Source organism: Melanotaenia boesemani, chromosome 17 (genome assembly GCF_017639745.1).
Source record: "Melanotaenia boesemani isolate fMelBoe1 chromosome 17, fMelBoe1.pri, whole genome shotgun sequence".
Lineage (NCBI taxonomy): Eukaryota > Metazoa > Chordata > Actinopteri > Atheriniformes > Melanotaeniidae > Melanotaenia > Melanotaenia boesemani.
Genome location: NC_055698.1, coordinates 7,757,063 through 7,778,336, shown reverse-complemented (window position 1 = coordinate 7,778,336; position 21,274 = coordinate 7,757,063). Strand labels below are relative to the sequence as shown.

The 21,274-nt window shown below is 38.8% G+C and overlaps 1 protein-coding gene across 1 annotated transcript; it reads right to left on the bottom strand.

The window, feature by feature from the left end:
• Positions 1 to 650: 650 nt before the first annotated feature.
• Positions 651 to 16,080, bottom strand: kpna6 (karyopherin alpha 6 (importin alpha 7)). Its single transcript, XM_042011592.1, has 14 exons — positions 15,954 to 16,080; positions 13,330 to 13,466; positions 12,640 to 12,732; positions 12,362 to 12,461; positions 12,150 to 12,244; positions 11,483 to 11,614; positions 11,284 to 11,372; positions 11,089 to 11,188; positions 10,400 to 10,563; positions 10,227 to 10,305; positions 9,840 to 9,965; positions 6,456 to 6,583; positions 5,858 to 6,042; positions 651 to 5,251 (listed from the first exon to the last, which is right to left on the bottom strand). The coding sequence occupies exons 1-14, from the start codon at positions 15,955 to 15,957 to the stop codon at positions 5,064 to 5,066; spliced, it is 1,620 nt and encodes a 539-aa protein (XP_041867526.1). The 5' UTR covers positions 15,958 to 16,080; the 3' UTR covers positions 651 to 5,063.
• Between the last annotated feature and the right edge of the window lie 5,194 nt (positions 16,081 to 21,274).

The window sequence follows — 21,274 nt, the reverse complement described above, 5'->3', positions numbered from 1 at the left end:
AACTGTTTTGTTGAAAAACAGTAATACGTATGTGTGCATACACTGTATATTGCCAAAAGTATTGGCTCACCTGCCTTGACTTTTGTAGGAGTTTAATATGACGTTGGTCCAACTTTTGCAGCTTTAACAGCTTCAACTCTTGACACATGGCTTAAAAGTGCATTTACAGGCATTTTTGAACATTCCTCCAGAAGAGCATTTGTGAGATCAGACACTGATGTTGGATGAGAAGGCCTGGCTCTCAGCCTCCACTAATTCATCCCAAAAGTGTTTATGGGGCTGAGGTCAGGACTCTGTGCAGGCCAATCAAGTTCATCCACAAAAAACTCGCTCTTCCATGTGTTTATGGACCTTGCTTTGTGCACTGGTGCACAGCCATGTTGGAACAGGGAACAGGAAAGGGCCATTCCCAAACTGAATTAAAAAAAAATGTTCATAGTTTATTCTAAATAATTTAACATTCAAACTTCTCACTTGCTTTAGTAATCATCTGCCCAACCTTTTGCTACCATAATGTCTTACATGAGGTTGAAAGTTAGATTTCATTTATAATAATTGCAAAAAATCAGGTTCAGGTCCCTCACTCTCCTTGGAAAAAAAAGTGCAAACCATGCAACTGACGACCAGGAACAAGAAGAAACTAATGCATGAAAGGGTTGAAACATAACTTTATTTGTTTTGTACAGTATTTCCTCTGAACAATTTAAATTCAATATATTTTCTTTATTCTTTTTTTTTATATTGTTGCAGTTTCTTGTATGCAGTTTTCTTTCATGTTTATGTTTGTGTGTCATGTTCAGTTTAAGTGTATAAGTTTCTCGTCACGCATTCATACCGTCGGTAAAGTCAAGTCGAGTCACAGTATAAGATGGGCAATTTGGAACAAATGAAAGAAAAAAAAAAATTAAACAATAAAAGAGAAAATAAATACGAGTAAGAGAAATGAGAGGACCAGAGCAGAAAACATATCAGGACTGGTCAATGATGGCATATGAAAATATTTTACAAACAAGTAGCATCTGTAAACATCTGTAGCGTAGACATTACTTGACTGAGCCAAGAGTGGCTTTAGGTTTTGATAAAGACACCAACAAGCGTCTAGGACGGAAGACAAGTCAGATTTGAGATATTTTGAGATGTCTGTTCACTCCCATGTAGACTACAAGGTTCCTGATCAAGCAGCCTGACTAGGACAAACTCGTACTCTAAACACCATTATCCAAAAATATAGCCTAGAGTATCCTGATCAGGAAAAAGATCAAGCATAGCAGAAAAGGCTTGTATTCTCACCACCCATTTTATTTCTTTTTTTTTTAGGTTTTTTTTTTTTTTTTTTTTTTTAAGTTTTTTTCTGACAAGTTTGAGGCTTTTTTTTTCTCCACTTCTCAGAAGTGATTAGAATTGCATCTGTATCCCTATCAATGTATCAGAACATACATATAGTTTAAATTATAATACTTTTTAATGTAAATAACTGCACTATTTCTGAATCCCAGATTTTAAACTTAGAAAAATGTCTAGCGGTTGCCTCCGATTGCTCCACCCAGTGGAATGAGAGTCACCTTTGAGAGCAGTAGGTGGATCTTTACCCCCACCCCGGAGAAGGGGAATTGATTTTTAACAATATTTATTGCAGTCTTCTGGATTATTTTGCAGGTTTACAGAACTTGAATGTGAAAGAAAAGAAACCTTTTCTCCCACAGAGGGAAAGGATTGAAAAGCAAGATAAGAAAAAAAAAAGAAAAAAGTTTGAAGTAATTTTTATATCAACACGCTCCGGTTACATCGACCAAAGAACGAAAGCTGATGTAAATCATTTCAACCAGCCTTCAGGATGACAAACGTTTGGTAAACTAACAAAGCATAAGGCTGACACCTGCAATTGTCTGCTAGTTGCCCAACCTTTCATCATGTGCCACATTTTACAAGCTGCAATGTTCATTTCAGTATAGACTGTTTTTGTTTTTTTTTTTTTAGCACAGAGTGACTGAATGCAGGCCTTGACCTTAAAAAAAGAAAAAAAGTAACACCAATTTCTCTACAGCATGAAAACACGTCTTTTAATCCAAACATTTGCAGCTTAGCTACGCACAGTGAAACCATTAGAAGACTCAGAGCAGGGACCATCACATCAATCAAAGTAGGCTGGAAAGACCAATTTTACAGGGTCCCCCCCTTCTAGACAATTAAATATCATTTAGGTGCCCCAGTAAAGAATGCCACTTTCCCTAAGAAACAATGGCAACTAATGTAACTTTAAAGATAAGGAAAATAGAGCAGCAATGTTTTGCACAGAACATGTGCACATTCAAGTAAATAAAGATATAAAGAAATTATCTATAAGTCACAGACAGAAACATACGAACCTCCAGTCTTTGTTGGTCGGATTGGCACTTTAGTGAGCAGGAGTGCATTTTCATTCTTCAGCAAATATAAATATGCGTTTCCGGTTAATGCAGTGATTCCTTATTTATTTTAGTTTCTTTTATATATATTGCAATTTTGGCATTATTTGTAGCCAGAGCAAAGAAATAAAAGATTCAGCTCTAAATGCTGCTCTACACGTCAGTTATGTAGAGGTACGTTGTTGTTAATTACTCATGATGTGACTTCTCATGTCAGCCAGGAGCACATGTTCTGTAGATAACTGACACAAAGATGCTATTTATTCATCTGTCAAAAAGGGAATACCTGAACAGACAGATGGACATCCCTGTGTACAGCAGATGTTCTTCCACATAAAGGGAACTTTTTAGAGGTTAAAAAAAAATTGTTTATGCAATATTTTGTCAAAAAAAAAACAATTCTGTTGTCATTTTCATGAGGAGAAAGAGCTGCTTCAGTAATCCACAGAACAGCGGCTCCCAGACTCGTATTGGGACATAGTCTTTAAAGAGTCAATCAACCTCTCCCTCACACAGTGCCTGTCAGTCAAAACATCACACGACCACAGTTCTGCTTCACCCACAAAAAGCCTCAACGCTGACCAGAGACTGGCCTCCCTCTCTCCCAGAGGCAGCGCCTGTCTGCGGTCAGGGTATTTTCAGGCTCATTTAAACCACCAAAAGTCTTGTGGCTAGAAACAACAAAAACAGGTTTCCATTAACTGCCTCTGACAGACTTTCATTGTTTCAATTGAAAAAAACTAACAGAACCAAAAGGTAACATTTTGTAGCTCAAAATCATTTTTATCCTTCAGAGAAACTTGAAAGTGAAACTTTGAGGCTGAGGATAATGGAAACCGATTTCTTGCTACTAGCCACTCATCTGTGTGAGGTGTGTGTACAGTGTCTGCTGGTGTTGTATGCAAGTGTGCATGAAGTGTGTGCAAATATATGTAATGCAAATACATCAAAATTCAAATATATTGTCGATACTTGAATTTTTGTTGCACTTAGGCTCAACGCTCATCTGAGATGTATCCCCAACCAAACTCTGGCAGATCTAAGACCTGTGATGGGACACAGACGCAGCAGATTTTCCATGGTTGGATATTTACATCAGTACCCAGACACATCACAACTGACCCATGCAAAATCATTTGGAGTTCGCATTTCCATTCCTCAAAGATATAGTGATACAGAATAGGTCATTTATAAACTCTACCACTATACAAAACACCAACAGGGTCACTACACTATCACTAGTCACACCAGCAAAAATCGTTGCATATCGTTACGTCCTGCTTTGAGCCCCAATGCTGTGACAAAGAAACACGTCACAATGTTCCCATCTCTGTGTGCCAACTGCTTTGAGTTTGGCCAGGGATACCCAGAGACTGCAGGCAGGAGAATATAACACCATGCAAAAACCCTGCCAGAAAACAACTGGGGAGGGGCGGAGCACAGGGCCTTAGTTACCCAGCAGAAACCCGTTTACACTGGGGTTCAGTCAAATCACAAATCTGTTCGAGATTTCCATTAATGCAGGAAGTATTTCACCTCATTTAAGCATCTGCGATCAGCTGAATGCCGTTAAATATAAAGACAAGTTTGGTTTACTGCTGCTGGCTCTTCCCCTCAATCCCAACTCTTCCTTTGATTATTAATAGTTAGATCACTTCATAATTCAGATGTATTATTAATAACACAGCACACAACGAACATTGGATCTCTAACTATTCCACCCTTGAAACCTCAATTATTTTTTTTTTGTTTTTGTTATAATAGATTTAAGAAATCCTCTAAAAACCCAATACGTTTAGTGATATCCCAATCAGAGCCATTCCGAAGTTTGTAATATTCTGTTTTCTAAAGTTTCACTCTAATTTTCACCCCCCCACCCACCAAAAAATATTGTCCCAATAAAAATAAAAAAAAGAGAAAAAAATAAAACAAAAGAGTCACCTCTTTGATTGGGCAGCTGATTCAGACCAGCCCTAAGCCAAACAATCTGGGTGCCTCTGGGTAGAAACCAAGTACTTTCAATTAGAGCAAAAGAAACAAAAAGTATTAAGAACTTAAAAAAAAAAAAAAAAAAAAAAAGAGTAGATAAATAAGGGTTAAGGGAGGAGAATTATTCAACTAAATAGGGGGGAAAAAGTTATTTTTGTTGAATTGCACAAAATCAAACTGACATCAAGAACTGGGCATACTTCACCTGATTTACCCCAGTCCGTGAACTCTGCAAGGGAGCGTGTGTGTAACCCAGAAAATAGGAATGTCCCATTGGAAAATAAACGTCTAGAGATGTTAACCGCGGTTACTGCCAGCCACGGGATCTGAGATTTTTCAAATGGCAGGAAGATGTCTGCGTGTGTGTATTTTAAGCCAGGGCAGGCTCACACTTTGGGTTATGAGGTGATCAGCTCCCTTGCTGGGTGTAATGGAGTTGGTGTGAAACCCCACATTGACCAGGAAAAGAAAAGAAAACAAAGAAAATGGAAAAACGACCCTGTGAGAAGTCAGTCGGCTGCTTGGAAAGAATGAATAAAGGAGGTGTGTGTCTGTGTGGTGTTTGGGGGGGCAATAATGGTTGAATGACTTCGGCTTCTGGGGGCCCTTTGTGATGTGGGAAAGTCTAGACGGGAAAGGTGAAGTAATTTAGAGAACAGGGTCGCTGACTTATAGCTGGAAGCCCTCCATGGGAGCCTCCTGCTGGGGGAAGAGGAACTGCTGGTTGGCCTGGTCCACCTGAGGAGCTAAACTGCTGTCCTCATCCTCCACGCCGAAGTAGTGCTCAATTAGGTCAAAGGCCTTCTGGTAGATCTCCTGGTTGTCGTGGCTCTGGAGGAACTCGATCTTGTCAAGACCTGGAAAAACAAGTAACGATGTCAGATTGAGATAGTGTTGGGAGGTTTATCAGAGAGTTTAGGTATTTCTGGTTTATCCACCTCCAACCCACATCCAATTTGACTGGTTAGGGGGCAGGGTTAGGTGCTGGTGGGCGTGGCTTCTAATCTAACAATAAACAACTTGGATGTAGGTGGAGCTTGATTGGCCTGCAGGTCACAGCAAGACCTTATTCAAAACTGTTTTTGTCTTCCAACTCTATCACTGCTGTCTCACAAAATATGAAATGGAATTTTCCCCAAAGTAAAAGGCATCTAGAATTGTCAAATTGTTGACAGATTTTTTTATTTTTTTTTTTAAAGATGTCAGTACACTAATGCAGATTATGTCTGAATATGACCTAAAAATCTTTTCAATTCTCCAACAATGATTTCCATGTCAGTACTCTAAGAATCGTATAACTTTTATTCCAAAAAAAAAAAAAAAAATCTGTATTCCAATATCTTCTTTCAGATTTCATTACATTTTGTCCCATGACAGCTCAGTTTGAAAGACTAAATGTCCAGCAGCTATAGGACACATAAATGTCTTGTAATGTTTGTTTGCATGTGCGTTGAGCTCAGTACCGTAGGCCTCTTCGATGAGGCTGCAGTAAGGATTAACACCAGTGCCATTGTTCTCCTGCTTGGCCTCCTGCTCGCCCAGCCTCAGGATGTTTTCTAGTCCGTTGAGAGCAACCTGAACTATCTTAGAGTCCATCACAGTCAGCAGATCACACAGAGGCTTAATGCAGCCCAAGTTCACCAGATATCTGAATACAAACAGACAAGACAGACGTCTGATGTGTTGCAGTGCTTTTCTGAACAGTAATTGAATATTTTGGCTTTTTTGTTTTGTTTGGGTTTTTTTTGGGCTACACAGCTTTTCTCTGATTAGAACTGGCATTAAAATAAGCTTCCCATAATGTGTCACATTCATTCATTTCTTTTTAATCAGGTAATTCATTAGTTCTCATCGTCATCCTCTCAGTTTTTAGAACTGTCAAGACATCATTGAACATGTCAAATTCACCTTCATTTACAGCAAGTTCTGTGTCAGTTTGTTGATGTGGCACCAATGTGATTAACTTGCTCAAACAGAAAGAAAATCTGAGAAATCTAATTAAAACGATTGTCATTTTCAGCCATTAAATGATGTAAATGGTTTATTTCCTTTCAGTCAAACCTGATCTGTTCTGGTGTTCCTCCAGAGGTAGCGTTGGTAATGGCCCAGGCTGCCTCTTTCCTGGTCCTGAATTCAGCCTTCTGTAGAATGTCGATCAGTACTGGAAAGATGTTGGCATCGATTACGGTCTGTGGAGAAGCAGAACAGAGGAGATCAGGTCAGAGTCTCATGAAGCAGCATCATGGTTCGGGAACCTTTAATAGGGTTTATTTGAGTGTAATGTAAAGTATTTGTATCACAAACACAATGTAGAAAATTTTAAAAACACAGACTTGAAATACAATACTGCTCTGAACCCAGTTTAAAAAGTAAACCAAATGACTCAGTCATTGTGAAAATCTAAGTTATGATTTTTGCTAATTCAGCATTTCAAACCAAGATAATCAGTATTAAAACCCATCTGCTTTCCAAACTGGCTGTCACGTTGTTTTAGATCATGCTTTAAACGGTTTATTACATGACTCACAGATATCTATAAGACCTTTTTAGAGCAGTGGTTCCCCACCCCTGATCATAGGAGCTGTGGGAGGTTTTGCGGGACAGAAAGCATAACACATGTACTGGTTTATTAAAAGGCTCTGTGAGGAGGAAGTGTACCAAATACTGCTGTTACAGGCAGGGGGATGTGTTTGTGCATTTTAGAAAAAGAAAATATTCTTAAAATGCTCAGATATTACAATCATTTGAGCAGACAAATTATTTAATATCTGTATATGAGTTGAACACATTCATTCTCCAAAATGAGACCAATAAGAAGATACAGTGCAAACGTATTCTTCATGCACAGAGTTCAGAAAAGGTCCAATGAAGAACCTCAACTCTTTCCACTGCAGGTGGGACAGTATTATGGCAATGTGTGTGCACTTCAACACAATAACCCGAGAATCTATATTCAGCACCAGGAGCAAGTTTCTGCAAGGAAATTAAATGTGGTTTAAAAGATGTTGACGAGTTTTTATCAAAAGAATAATCTGTTTTGGACCTCTAGATTTCCAGTGTTAAGGACACAGAAAACCTCCAATCTTGGGTGCAATGCCATCGTTGGTAAAGATCCTCTTCTTTGTTTGGGGTAAACAAGGAAAAGTAGTCATGGTTTTCTTTGACAGAATTCCTTAAAGGGTGAAAGATGTCTTGGACATTTACGTCCTATGAATTAGATATAAATCTGGCCAGCCCATGAAACCAAATGAAGTCCAAGACTCTGTGCAGTTTACACAACCCACATGACAGTTCTGCTCACAGGATGTGCTGGACAACAACTTCTAAGCAGGACTCTGAGATAAGCAGTAGCTGTGAGTGCAGCAGCATTAGATAAAATGAGCTTTTTTGCATCACCCCGAGCTGATATCTACTGCAGTTATTTAATGCAGAACTTAAGGACGATTAACGCTCAAAGGCCAGATGTTAATATTTTGATCAGTATAAAATGCTATAAGAGCTTAACCAGAAAGTAGAAGGTTTTTGTCAAACACTGTTTTTAAAAAAGCGATGAATCACCAACAGCGTGAAAAAAAAGTTTTGCTTTACCTGTCAATCATGGAAAGCTACAGCATGTACAGGCAGTATCTATAATAACCATCCAGTACAACAAAACTTAAAATAATGGACAAGACGTCTGGCACACCACAAAAGTTGGTTACTGGCCACAATCGTAAGAATTTCTGAGCATAAACAAGTCAAAAAGAAGTAAACAGCAAAAACATTCAATATTCGAGATGTAAAAGGCACAAATTCAATAAAAAAAAAAAAAAAGTTTAATCTGTAGTGAAGTGGGTATCGTAGAAATAAACAGGAGTGCAGGTTGTTCCTAGCGATGCACCAATACAAATATCAGGTGTACTCATACTCAAAAGTTCTGATACAATAAAACTGATACCAGTGTGAAAAAACTAGTGCTGTCAAAATTAACATGTTAATGCAAAGAGATTTCTCTGTGAAACTGGCGCACATTTAAAAAAAAAAAAAAAAAAAAAAAAAAAGCATTACCACAAACCACTGAACCAGGTGAAAAGTCCGAAGCCCGCGCCCATATTAGCAAACACAACATCGTAGCACTACTAGCTGACCACAGATCAGCCCTGTTCTCCGAGCTCAAGATGTCCTTCCAAGAACTTAACAAATTGGACACAGTCCAGGCAACAATCACGAGCCACCACAACAGAAACTCTATTTCAAACTGCTAATAGGAAGCTAAAAGCTACGCTAACTGACCAGGAGGGGAGAAGCTACAACGTTCGGCTGATTGGGCTGCCTGAGGAAACCGAAAGTCCACAACCTACGCAGTTCTTTTTAGAGCTATGTAGAGCGGTCGTCTTGTAACCCGAGGGTTGCCGGTTCGATCCTCGGCCAAGTCAAGTTCATCTCGAGGTGTCCTTGGGCCAGACATCAAACCCCTAATTGCTCCTGATGGGTCGTGGTTGAGCTCCTTGCATGGCAGCTTCTGTGTGTGACATATGCTGTAAAGTGCTTTGGGTATCATCCCAGGTACAGTAAAGTGCTATATAAATACGGACCATTTACCATTTTACTATCTTCCCCACCGGAACTGGACTGAGCTCAGCACAGCACGACCCTCAAACCAAAGCCCAGGGGGAAAAACAAAAAAACAACTCGTTATCCTTCCACCACTTCCAGAGAAGGGAACGTCTGGTCCAGGAGGCTCGGAGGAGAGGTACACTACGTCACCAGGATCATTCATTCAGAGTTTATGAAGACAACTCCTCGGAGAAGCTTGACCAGAGGAAGGAATATAAGAAAGTGATGGACGGCTCCCGTGTCAGTGACTGAGGCAGAGCAGATCATTCAAGCATTTGGTAAACCTTCCTGTTTACTTGATTAGTTCTGGGGTTAAAATATAATTAGGCCTGAAGATGATCAGCGTTTTCTGTGCGCAGTAATAGCTACCTTAAATTTAAGTGGTACTCACAATCATAATTAGTATTCTCCTTTATTATTTAACTTTTTCTTTTAAAATTTTCTCCTCTACCCTACATTTTTAATCAATTCTATTTAAAATTATTACTCATTCTATATTAAAAATTAGAATTTTCCATCATCTCGACGAAAGAACCTTATTTTAGACATGAAGATGCTTTGTCATAGTGGTAAACAGAATCCACCAAAACCCACTTTATTCTCCTCATTTCTGAAGATTCTTCAGTTTTCCAGCCTTACATTTAAAGGATGCTGCAGGATGACTTTTATAACATACAATTTACCACTCAGTCGCCGCATCTGGTCCACACTCCTTACCAGTGAATTGTAATGGGATTTATTGGTACTCATATCAGTACTCTTTATTGGCAAGTACTCAAATGTAAGTACTTGTACTCTGTAAAAATGTGGTATCGGTGCAGCCCTAGTTGTTCTGAATTTCTCCATCACCTGTATTTGTGCTCGGTTTCCTGCTGTGATGTTTGAGATGGTCCAACATGCTTCCTTGCGAATGGACTCTTTAGCGCTGCTGAGCAGGTGTAGCAGGCAGGGCAGGGCTGAGCAGTTCAACACCACCTGAACACAGCAAAGCAAAACAGATTCATTATTCTGCACAGTCACACAAACAATGAATTTATCTCAACAACACATGTGGGATCACTTGCTGCATTGGGTGAAATACTCCATGGTGAGCATTGTTTGGTCCTCAGAATTAATCTCACAGTTTTCCAGAGAAGTTTGGAATTTCATCACAACCATCTACACTCCTCGTTTTATCTTTCCTCCAAATTATGGACTTGTGTGACTGGCAGAGCCAGATCAACAACACAAGCTCACCTGTGTTTGGATGTCATCTCCAGTGACAATGTTCCCCACAGCTCTTAAGGCAGGAGAGGCCACCTTAAAGTCTGTGTGCCTGCAAAGAGGAGGGTTTAACAAATCAGTAATTTTAAGCTTTTCACAAGTCAAATTCACTGCAACAGAAACAATAAGGTAAAACCTAAACTTACATGAGTAGTTCTACAAGGCGCCTGCAGACACCAGAGTCAATGACAGCCTGGATCTTGTCATTGGGGCCATCTGAAAGGTAGGATAGAGCCCAGCAGGCGTCTGCCAGCAAGTCTGGGTCACTGCTAAATAAGAGCCTGGACAGCACTGGCAAACAAGGTGAGACCTAGACAGCACAAACATACATATTTATGACCATGAATGACATGAACTCGCCATCACTCGTGACACCCAAACAGATCAAGTCAGTAATACTCTGACAAACACGAGTTGAGGGGAGAAGTAACATGGCACCATCACATTTATCTAAGTTTGCCACATTACAGATATAGCACGAGCTTTTGCAACACAGAATTCATTGTCTTAGGAGCATGCAACAGTCTCAGTGACCAGAAAGATTTAAAATTAACTTCTGGTTGCTGAAAGGTGCCACTTAGATCACAAAGACTAGAATAAAATGGCTGCATATTCATAGTGTTTAAGACACCAACAGTATGACAAAACTCACAGAGAAATCAATTAGTCAAGAAATTCTATGAGTCTAGAAAAGTGCTAAATTAGCTTTAATAACATGTAGATAACAGAAGTAACTTGCTGCTGTAGCCGTAGCCTCTGGCAGTGTTTAACATAACTCTGTTAATGTCACTATGAGCAGCTCCTGTTCAATAACATTCAACAGTGTAAATTTTACCTTTTCAAAAGAAGGTGGAGGGTTTTTTCCTCTACACAGATTAGACAGGGCCCAAACTGCATTTCTAGTCATTGTCAATCTGGTGGATTTGGTCAGAAGCCTGAAACAACAAGAACCAAAACTCAGGAAATGAGATCACAACAGTAACACATCACAGATAGCAACTTTTGAGCTGGTGGTTATGTATTTACTTACATTAATAGAGGTGGAAGGATGTTACAGTTCAGCACGTAGTCCCTGCACACAGCACTATCACCTGCAATATTGCCCAAGGCCCACACAGCCTGAAGAAGAAGCAACATACGAGAGCTTTTTAAAATTTAACATCATATAAAAAACTTTGAGGCAAATAGATACAACTTGTGGCGTCAGTTAAATTGTAAAACTGTGGTACTTGTTCTTGCACGTCCTCGTAGTCCGAGTTAAGTAGTTCAATGAAGATTGGTACAGCTCCGGCCTCAATAACTGTCTTTGTCTGGAGGGACGTTCCTGACGCTATGTTGGTCAGAGCCCAGGCGGCTTCAAACTGCAGAAGTGCAGAATAAGTTTGAACAACGAGGTTTTAAGACATTTTACAATGTAACTTTAAGACATTCAACAATAAATGATCAGAAAGCTCAAGAATGCCAAAAGATTCAATGGGTCAGCTCAACTTTTGTTTCTTTTTAATTCACTTTGTATTTGTCAATGTGTGGGGGAGTGGTGGCCTAGTTGTTAAAGAAGTGGGCTTGGGTCTGGAGAACCGGCGTTCAAGTTCTCAGAGATCCACCAGAGGAGAACCACTGTGGGCCCTTGAACAAGGCACTTAACCCCTTCATCATCTAAGATGACATCTGATTTGTGCAGAATCAATGCCACTAGCAATCAGTCTAATCCACTGCTTTGATTTACTTCATCATCAGATATGTTGGCCTGCATTAACAAACAATGTTCTGTGAACGACTGACTGGAATGCATCTGATTTTGTTTAAACAGGTTGGCATTATTGCACTTTTAGTACCTTACATATAAACATCTAGCTGAGATGTTTTAGGGGTTTAAGAGTATTTTTATTGACTAACCTGTAGTGTGCAGTTGATGCTCTTCTTCAGGAACTCTACAAATCTCTCAACAACTCCAGGTGTATTTATAACTTCATCAATTGGAGGGTTAGGCTCTGAAATGAGCAAAGATAAAACACACATGCTGGCATTTTGCATAGTCTGCAAAGCTCCCTACGACCTATTCTACTGTTATGAAGGATCAATCTGAATATACAACACCTGATAAGTACCTTTGGAAAGTAGTTTTCTGAACTTTTGTGTTGTGGCGAGTTGCAGCTCTGGATCCTCTGAAAAAAGCATCTCAACCATGTCTCTGGTAATAACTCCTTCCTGAAAAGGAACATGTACAATCCAGTGAGGACAGGCATCACTCTTTTAAAACCACAAGCTGGGAAGCTGGATATACACCACAAACTATTAAAACCAAATATGTGACACTAAATGCAGCTTCAGATCTTCATATCTATATCTATGCTGCTCAAGAGTTATGAGAAAAATAAGCACTCACCGTTACTGGAGAGCTGAGGTAAGAGTCCACCAGTGGACTCTCAAAAGTGGCTTCCTCTTCATTGAGAATGTCCACGTTTCTCCTCTTGAAAAGCTTTCATGGTGAAAGCAAAATAGTCAGTGTATACACATTACAAAAATATGCAGGTGTGTAAAAGAGAAAGTACTTTTTTTTTTTAATAATAACCTGGTATATGAAACCATGGTTTGCATTTCCACCACACCTCCAAGTTCTGTAAGATTTATTCTAAATCTGGCTGACAAACTGTTGGTACGGAAGTCTGATCCTCTTTCACTGTTGTGGTCCTTTGGTTTGTTAAATCTTGTTTCACTTTTTCTTAAACTTTTCCCCAAACTTATTTCTTTGCATCCCCTACACTTACCTCTGCCAGCTTGTTGGCTATTCTTCCATGCACTATGTCATTTTGGAGTTACCAGCCTAAAGGTTATGCTAAATATCATCCTCTGCAAATATGCATGAGGTTAAATTAAGTTTGCAAAAGTAAAACAAGCATGTCTGAAGACCACACCAGCTTATAAGCAAAAGTGTGGAACGTTCCAGGTATGTTCCACCAATGTGAGTTTTCGGCACACAGCACCACCCATTCAAGATTTCTGGGAAAACTAGTTGTTGTAAAATGCTGGGTAAATGAAAAACGTTACTGCACCGAAAACTGATTTATCACTATACCTGCTGTTCTCGTTTCTGCTTCCTGAGTTGAATGCCCTCCTCTTCTCTCCTGCGCCTCATTTCCTCTGGATTCAGTGCTTTGTTCTTGTAGCGATTCATCCTGTAGTTATCCTTGGCCGGACTGGCGGCTGATGGCTCTGACGGGCCAAATATACGTACATATCACAATCAAGAAAAGTAGGAAACAAATTATATCATTTCACTAATTTAAGGGCGCTACTGATTAAATTTGCATTTGCTTCCTTTGACATCTTTAACAATAGGAGATGTTGAAGAAACAGCATGCACATGGTCTATATATAAAGGCATTGCATGATTACTAGCTCATAAAAAACTAGATAACACACTCTAAAAATACACATGTACACAAACACACAGCTAATCTATTCATCAACCATTCAACTGATGGCCTGAACAAACATATTTATTCAGTATTGTTAAATAGCAGAGTTGGCATAAACTGGTGCCCACACAGGACAAACTGCCCAGCTTTTGTGCAGTCATTCACTAGCACAGGGCACCAGCCATATCACTGAGTCACCCAGGGGGTAAAGGGGAGCAAAAGAGGGAGGGTGGAACCTGCCACCACTGCAGAATGGTGCCAACCTTCTGTGCCAAAAGTCCTCCGATGTTTCAAGTTTCAAGTTGTTTATTCGTCACATGCACATACAAGGTGGCAGTGAAATGCAGTATCAGTAGGAGGCTTCTGAGGTTAAATATTAGAACAAGCTTCGGAAATTGAGGTCATGTAATGGTTAGAGGACATTAGCACAAGCAGCATTGTGAAAAGCTAATGTGTGTGTGTGTAATGTGTACAGACGGTGAAGCCACAGGGATGGGCAAACACAGGTTGCAGCTGGTTGCTCTCATTTCTCAACTGCGTTAGTTAGATTTTATGCTGTTTGTCAACCCTGCAGTCTGTTGGCCATTTGTGCTAGGTGTAATCAAAATAGCACGGCAGAGAGTACATATATAAATTTGCATTTCAGAAGAGAACAAACTGACAGCATGTAGTTTCTGGGGAAAATAAAGAATGGGAGTAATTGTTAAGAAAAATTTGACTCAATTCAGAAGCGGATGAAAGAAAAAAAAGCTTATTCCTACTCTTGATGTCATCTATCTATACTTAGGTTTGAGTTAGCAATCCCAAGCAAAGTGCTGGACTCCCACAAATGAATAGTTGAGAAATTGTAACTGTGGTGTACAGCGATAGCAAAAATTTTAACAGCACGTTTATTTAAACTTAATATACAAGACAACAAAGGAGTTTTTCTTTCTTTTTTTAAGTATGTCTGAGTCATGCACACCAGCCAGAAAAAGTTTAAAGTCAATTCTCAAGGCAATGTAACATGTTTAAAATGAAAACCAAAAGAACCCACTTATGGATCAAATGCAATTTCTGTGTAAATGATAATATAGTGACAAAAGAAAATGCAAGTAAATCTTCATTACTTTGTGACATTACCATCCAATATGCTAACAGATTAATTATGTCTAACTGTACACAGAAAGTCCGTGCCAGTCCCTCATTTATCTTTATACCAGCAGCTTACCAACAGCGCTGCTGTAAAGAACAAACACATGAATAATCCTGTGCGGGAATGGTCTGGAAAACACGGGACCACAAATGCCACATTAAAAACAACCTGTAACTCATGAGCTTAAAGGATAAAACTACACAATGATTTCTCGCGCTTTGGCTATTGTCAAGGCTGACACTTACCTTCTTTTATACACAATTGGTCAGTTAGGTGCATTGCTATTCAAATATTTACAACTACTGTAGAATTCATTTCTTACAAATGGTATCATCATCGTTGTATAACTGTGTGGGTTTGTGGAGTGGGGCTGCATGACAGAGCTAAGGGAGCTAAGCTAACATGTGCTGGCCACTTAGCAAACTCAAATCTGAACAAATTAGCTTTCACTTTTATACTTGTCAATTATTTAGAACTTTTACAATGCCGCTGAATGTCTCTTGCCAATTTATTGTGGCACACCCACTGAACAGTACCGGACAACCTGTCACATATCGTTTCAGCCATACTAAGTAAATCTAGCTTTGGAACCATGGGCTGTGGTTGGAACGTACCTCATCAACTTGCTAACAATGCCATTCCCAACACATTAACATGTATGTCGGGGTGAGTGGCGAATGTGACGCTGTAGTTAATAGTAATGAGCCAATATATTTTGGGGGGGGGATCTAACTCTGGCCCAAAACTACGCTAGTCTGCGCTAACAGAAAAATCAGACAGCGCGGTGCTAAAAGAGTTAGCAATTAGCTAAGTTTCCTTTAAGTTAGCTTAAAAATAGCAATGGTTACATTTTGTTATTTAAATTATCAGAATACCTCGGTTCTGACATTACATGACTGATGAGACACTGTATTTAAGTGAAATAAGTGACATACTGATAAACAAAAAGTCAACATACACAAAAACAACGACCCAACAAGTCAACTGCGCACAGACGCAACGCTAACTAGCTACCTAGCTAATGAGGTAGCTAACTAGCTAAACAACAGTGACAGAATGATTTCACAATTACTACCTCAGAGGACAAAGAATAACCTTCAATCATCTAAACACATTGACAATATGTTAATTAGACAAACAACTTACCCATGATGTCCTATGTGTTTTGAGTGAATCGCGCTTTAAAGATGTAAATTTGTTTCAAATCCTTGCCCACTACTAGCTTTCCAGAACTTGCTCCGGTAAGCAATATGTCTGCCGGAGACGGAAACGTCAAAATATAAGGCCGACTTCCTGCCACTAGAGTGTGCCACAGGCCACAAAACGTAACGTTTAAGTTTACCCACCCTCAGAAAAATAAACGTTTTAAGTAAACTTTTATCAACGTTTTGTGTTTAAATTTTTTTTTAAACATTTACATATATGGGTGTAAATATAACAGCCGTTGGAAAATCAAATAAAGCAGATGTCAGATGTGCTCACCTGAAAATATAGATCCGATATCTGCATCACTTTGTGGTAGCATAGTGTTGATTTAGTGCAAAAGAAAATTCTGACAGCATGTTGCAATTCAAAATATGATGAAATACAATGAAATAAAGCTTCCAGACGTTCTTTTCTTTTTGTTTATTTATTTACCTTTTGGCATTGCTGTGGGTTCATTATGAACACCGGCCATTTAAAGCAGTGTCATTACAATATAACAACAAAAATGTACAAAATGCATCAAGATATAACACCCAAATTTGCCTCAAAGCAGTTTAAAATATGAGTTCTTACATCTTCTTCTTCTTTTTTTTATTTATTTTTTTTAGTGAGCTCCTCTTTGTCTCAGTTCAACATTGTGGGAAGGTTGTTTATTCCTTGTTTAAAGACCTGTGAACTCCTTGACGGAGGGACAGACCCTGAAGCAAACCTTTCATAATTTTATTATTATTAAATTGGCACATTTGAAACAAATATTTGAAACAAATATTTGAGAGAATCTGTGTGGAATAGGGAGGTCTCCAGAAGAAAATATAAAGACTTTTTCACTGGTTGCATTTACACTGCAGAGAGTGATACCAAGAAGTGGCATAACAAGGCAGCAGATAGTAGGGAGTAAAAATTAAATTTTTAGAGGATAACATCAAGAAATAAAAAAATCTAATGGTTTTCCTTAGTAATGGTTTGTTCCAGCATTGCATTCATATATTCAACCTGTCACCATACACTTGTCTGATCCTTGCAGACTTAGGACTCAGTGTCTGTTCAGCTGTGTTGAAATACACCCAGAATCCATAACTCTGTGGGGTCTAAGAGCATCACAGGCAGATATCAATGTAAAGGTATAAAACAGCCTTTACTTCACAGATGGCTCCCCTCTTTATGAGAAAGCTTTGAAGCTAAATAACGTACGATAGAAACATTACCTCAAAATAAAGGATAGCTCTGAAGTAGAAGCTAAACAAACACCCTAAAGAGTTTTTTAAACTACAATGCAGTTCTTGTTGTGCATACACAAAAAGGTTCTGTCTCCAATAGTTATAAGCATGTATGAAAGGGTTTAAGCACTCCAAAAACACTTTATAGTATTGTTTCCGGTTCCCCTCTGTGCCAACACAAAGAGGTATCATTAAGGGTTCTCATACAACAAACCAACATGAAGTACAAGAAGATATAGTTAGCCAGAGCAGAAAGAGGCAGTACCATTTATAATAAGGGAACCTGCACGACTGCGTAGATTAAAAAATATAAACATAGCAGCATATACTTTTTGTTTTTTGGTGAAATCAAACAGAGCTTGTTATGTGTCTGGTTGCTTTTTTGGGTGGAAAGAAGATAACAGACTTGAAAAGATAATGGCTGTGTCCGAATGTCCACCCTACTCCCTAACCCCTCGTTCACTATATAGGGCTGCACTACATAGCACACTACATAGTGACTCATTCTCTTGGTGATTCGGACACAAAGCTGCCTATTCTTTCCTCGCTGCAAACCACTTGACTACCGCCGTCACCACAGCAACCACAACCTGCGTTAAGATGTCATTCCAAATCCAATCCAAAGTTGTGTGTAAATACTTTAATTTTTATTCCTTATGTTGTATTTTATTCTTTGTTTGCTTATAGGTAATTTCACGCAGCTCAATTTTTTCGCCTCCTTGCGCCATGTTGAGCTTCTGCCTGCAGTGCATTGTGGTCTATATTGACCCGTCTAGTGACCATCGATGCTCACTATTTTTCAAGATGCATTGTGGGTAATTTAGAGTGCCCTACTTTTTTCTTTCTGGACATTCGGACACTGCGACAAAATGGCGTGATCCCTGTATAGGGCACTATGTCGGGAGTAGGGTGCACATTCGGACACACCCAATGTGTGATGCATTAAGATAGCTGTTAGCTTTCGAACATCACTGCGGCTTTGCACTTGCTTCATGAAACGGCCCATCATATATATCATATATATCTCACTGAAAATTGCAATAGTGATTCTACAAGTAGAAACAGTTAAAAAATGTGTTGGCAGAATTGATAAAAAGTGATTGGCTGTATACCAAAAATGCAGAGACAGATGTTTACAGATGATCTGGATGCTTCTGATGGCCAGTTGTCCACCTGGTGCATATATCAAAATGCATTTGAGTTTCTGTACTTATTCATGTGTTATTTCTTAGGAAATTGCTTCTTGATATCTGAATGTGCTACTTCAATGCACTGATAGCAACTTAATTAATGCTAATTTTAAACTAAATATGAGCTTTCCTCACATTCAAAGTGTATGAAATGTTTATACCTACCTCTAAATTGTTAGTGAGCACTCAAATCTTTAGTTACTCAGTCACAACAAGCTACTTTAAGATTAGTCAACAAACAACTTGAAAATCATTACATTGCTCTCAGTTTCTGTGGTTTTAAGACCCTTAAGATCCTAACACCTTGAGTACACTTGGAAGGGATAACTGAGTCATTAAAATGAACAAAGTCCAAATGCTGAAGTTCTAGATGTTTCTAGCTTTATTCATGTGGTAAGGAGTGTTAGGGGTTGGGTGCATATGATCTAAACATGGTTTAAATGCAGAAGGAGATTAATTTTCTTTAAATACCGTAATATATGACTCCCATAGTTTAGATGAACCATCAGTTCACATCGTTTCCCTCATTATAAAAGTACTACAGTGGTTATAATGAAGGAACAAGAGGATACAGGATTACATGTAGCAACCTAATTCCAAAGTCAATTTTTCACTCCACTCCCTCCATTTCACAAACCCTTTGGCTTATTTCTGATACCTCCATTTATCCTGCATCTACATGTCCCCCTCTGGTTTTAAAATGCAATGTGAATAGTCATGGTTCCCCAGTATCTTTCCCAAACTGAAAGTGACAGAGTAATACAGGTGAGGTGCATCTGTGGTTGATTAGCTGGGAGCAAGTGGTGGTAAATTACTGCCCTTTATTGTGATGTAGCATTGTCCTCTGACATGGGCTCCTCAGGGAGTCAGATATACTCAGGAACAAACTTTAGGGGGCAATGTTGTACAAATGAAACAGAAATAATGGGGCATTCACTGCTGTCAAGCTGGATCCCTCCCCTGTTTGAAAGGGTGTGGGAGGTCATATCAACTGTAGCATAACTGAGACAGTATCCTATGATTACAGTTTCTTTTGCAGTTTTGAGCAAATATAGTTGAGTGATCCATGCTCTCTCAGTGTAGCCACGGGCTCTGGAATGTGCTTTAGTCAGCAGAACATTAAGGCCTGTGAATTCATCCCTTTTAGCAGGTGTGCTGGTGCTGAGATGAATCAAAAGACTTTGCTTTCTACTAGTATCAAACAACAAATACACATTGGACCTATTTGTGCTTTGATGTCAGCATTCAAATACTCAGATTAAAAAAAGCAGCATGATTTTACAGGGTCTCTTTTATAAACTCTGTACTTTTCTCATTTTTAGGCCTGCTGGAGCACATCATGCAGCAGTCAACACTTTACAGAGATGCAAAGGCTATCCATTAGTCAAAGCCGTGGAGTGATGACTGCCTGTGTAACGGGATCATGAGAGCAAAGCAAGGTGTACAACTGAGGAGTTTTAAAATGTAATTTAGAGAGAAGTGGTCACTTCAGCTGCCATCTTCCTCTCATCATTACTCCATAATGGAAACAAAATAAACATTATAATCAATATTTCCATCTAAATTTACAAAGTTGTAAATTAAAGTAAAATTGCCTGGGAAGACCTCTCCTGCCAACCTCAGTCAACATACATGCTGAGTCAGCAATATTAATAAACTGCACTGCATTCTCAAAAAGAACGAAAGAAAAAAAAAGCAGTGAGAATGTTAGATTTGCTCTAATCTGTTTTTTTTTCTAATCCATACTCCCATCTCAGGGTATAAATATCCAACTTTCAAATCTTCATCTCCAACCAAGTTAAAGTTCAAGTCATGCTGCATGAAGTGTGCGGGGTACTGGGAGATGACATTTCTTTGCTCTTCATTTTTGCATTGCTAACAGTAAATCAGTTAAATCAATTATTTAGTTCAATAAAAAAAAACTAAAAAAAAAACTTTATGTGATGTCATATTTCTCACTGAGGGGTGGAGAATACCAGAATTTGTCCTTTTAATGTGATTCCATACTGTCAATATTAATACAGATACAGTTACCAATACTTTTAGCTCCTCAAAGGAAAATTACAGGATTGTGCAGTGTGCATTAATGTCTTGACTACAAGGAAAATGTAAAAAAAACACTTATGAACAAAAAACCTTAAAAGAAATATGAAAGGATCATTTCAGAAACATTTTACCTAATAAAGTATGATAGAAAGTAAAAATAAGACTAAAATAAATCTTTTTTTTTCTTAACTTCTTCTGTCCAGCATGGTAGCAGCGGAATGGTGGTCTGTCCGCTGTGTCATGCCGAACAAATTTGCTTTGCCAAGGGGAGCTTTGTGGATATAACGCTCCTCTTATTCTATTTATTTATTTATTTTTTTTATCTTATTTATTTATTTTGAATTATGGAATTAATGTAATCTTGCTGGACCTGAGATGGGACAACAAAAAGGAGAATAATGGAGAGAAGTGAAAAGGAAAGTAGAAAAAAGGGGGAGGAGACAAAGGTACAGTTAATCGAAGGCAATGACCTTCAATCCAAACCAACACCAGACAACCAACTGCTACACTTGTACAGAAACACAACAGAGAATTTCCTACAGCGTTTCCAGGTAAACTAAGCTGACAATCATCAGCAGCACCTAAAAAAAACAAAACACAAAAAAAAAACAAAGACAGCAACAACAACATGTATCACAGCAACAACCAAAGTACCAGCAACTCACACACACACACACACACACAAAAACCTAAACATAAGTATACCTTAGTGTATAAGCTCACTGGACAACACAGTGACTGTGTCAGCATGCAGATTTTTATGAGTGATGATTGAGCAGAGATGAATGTGATCGTTCAAATGCGACCA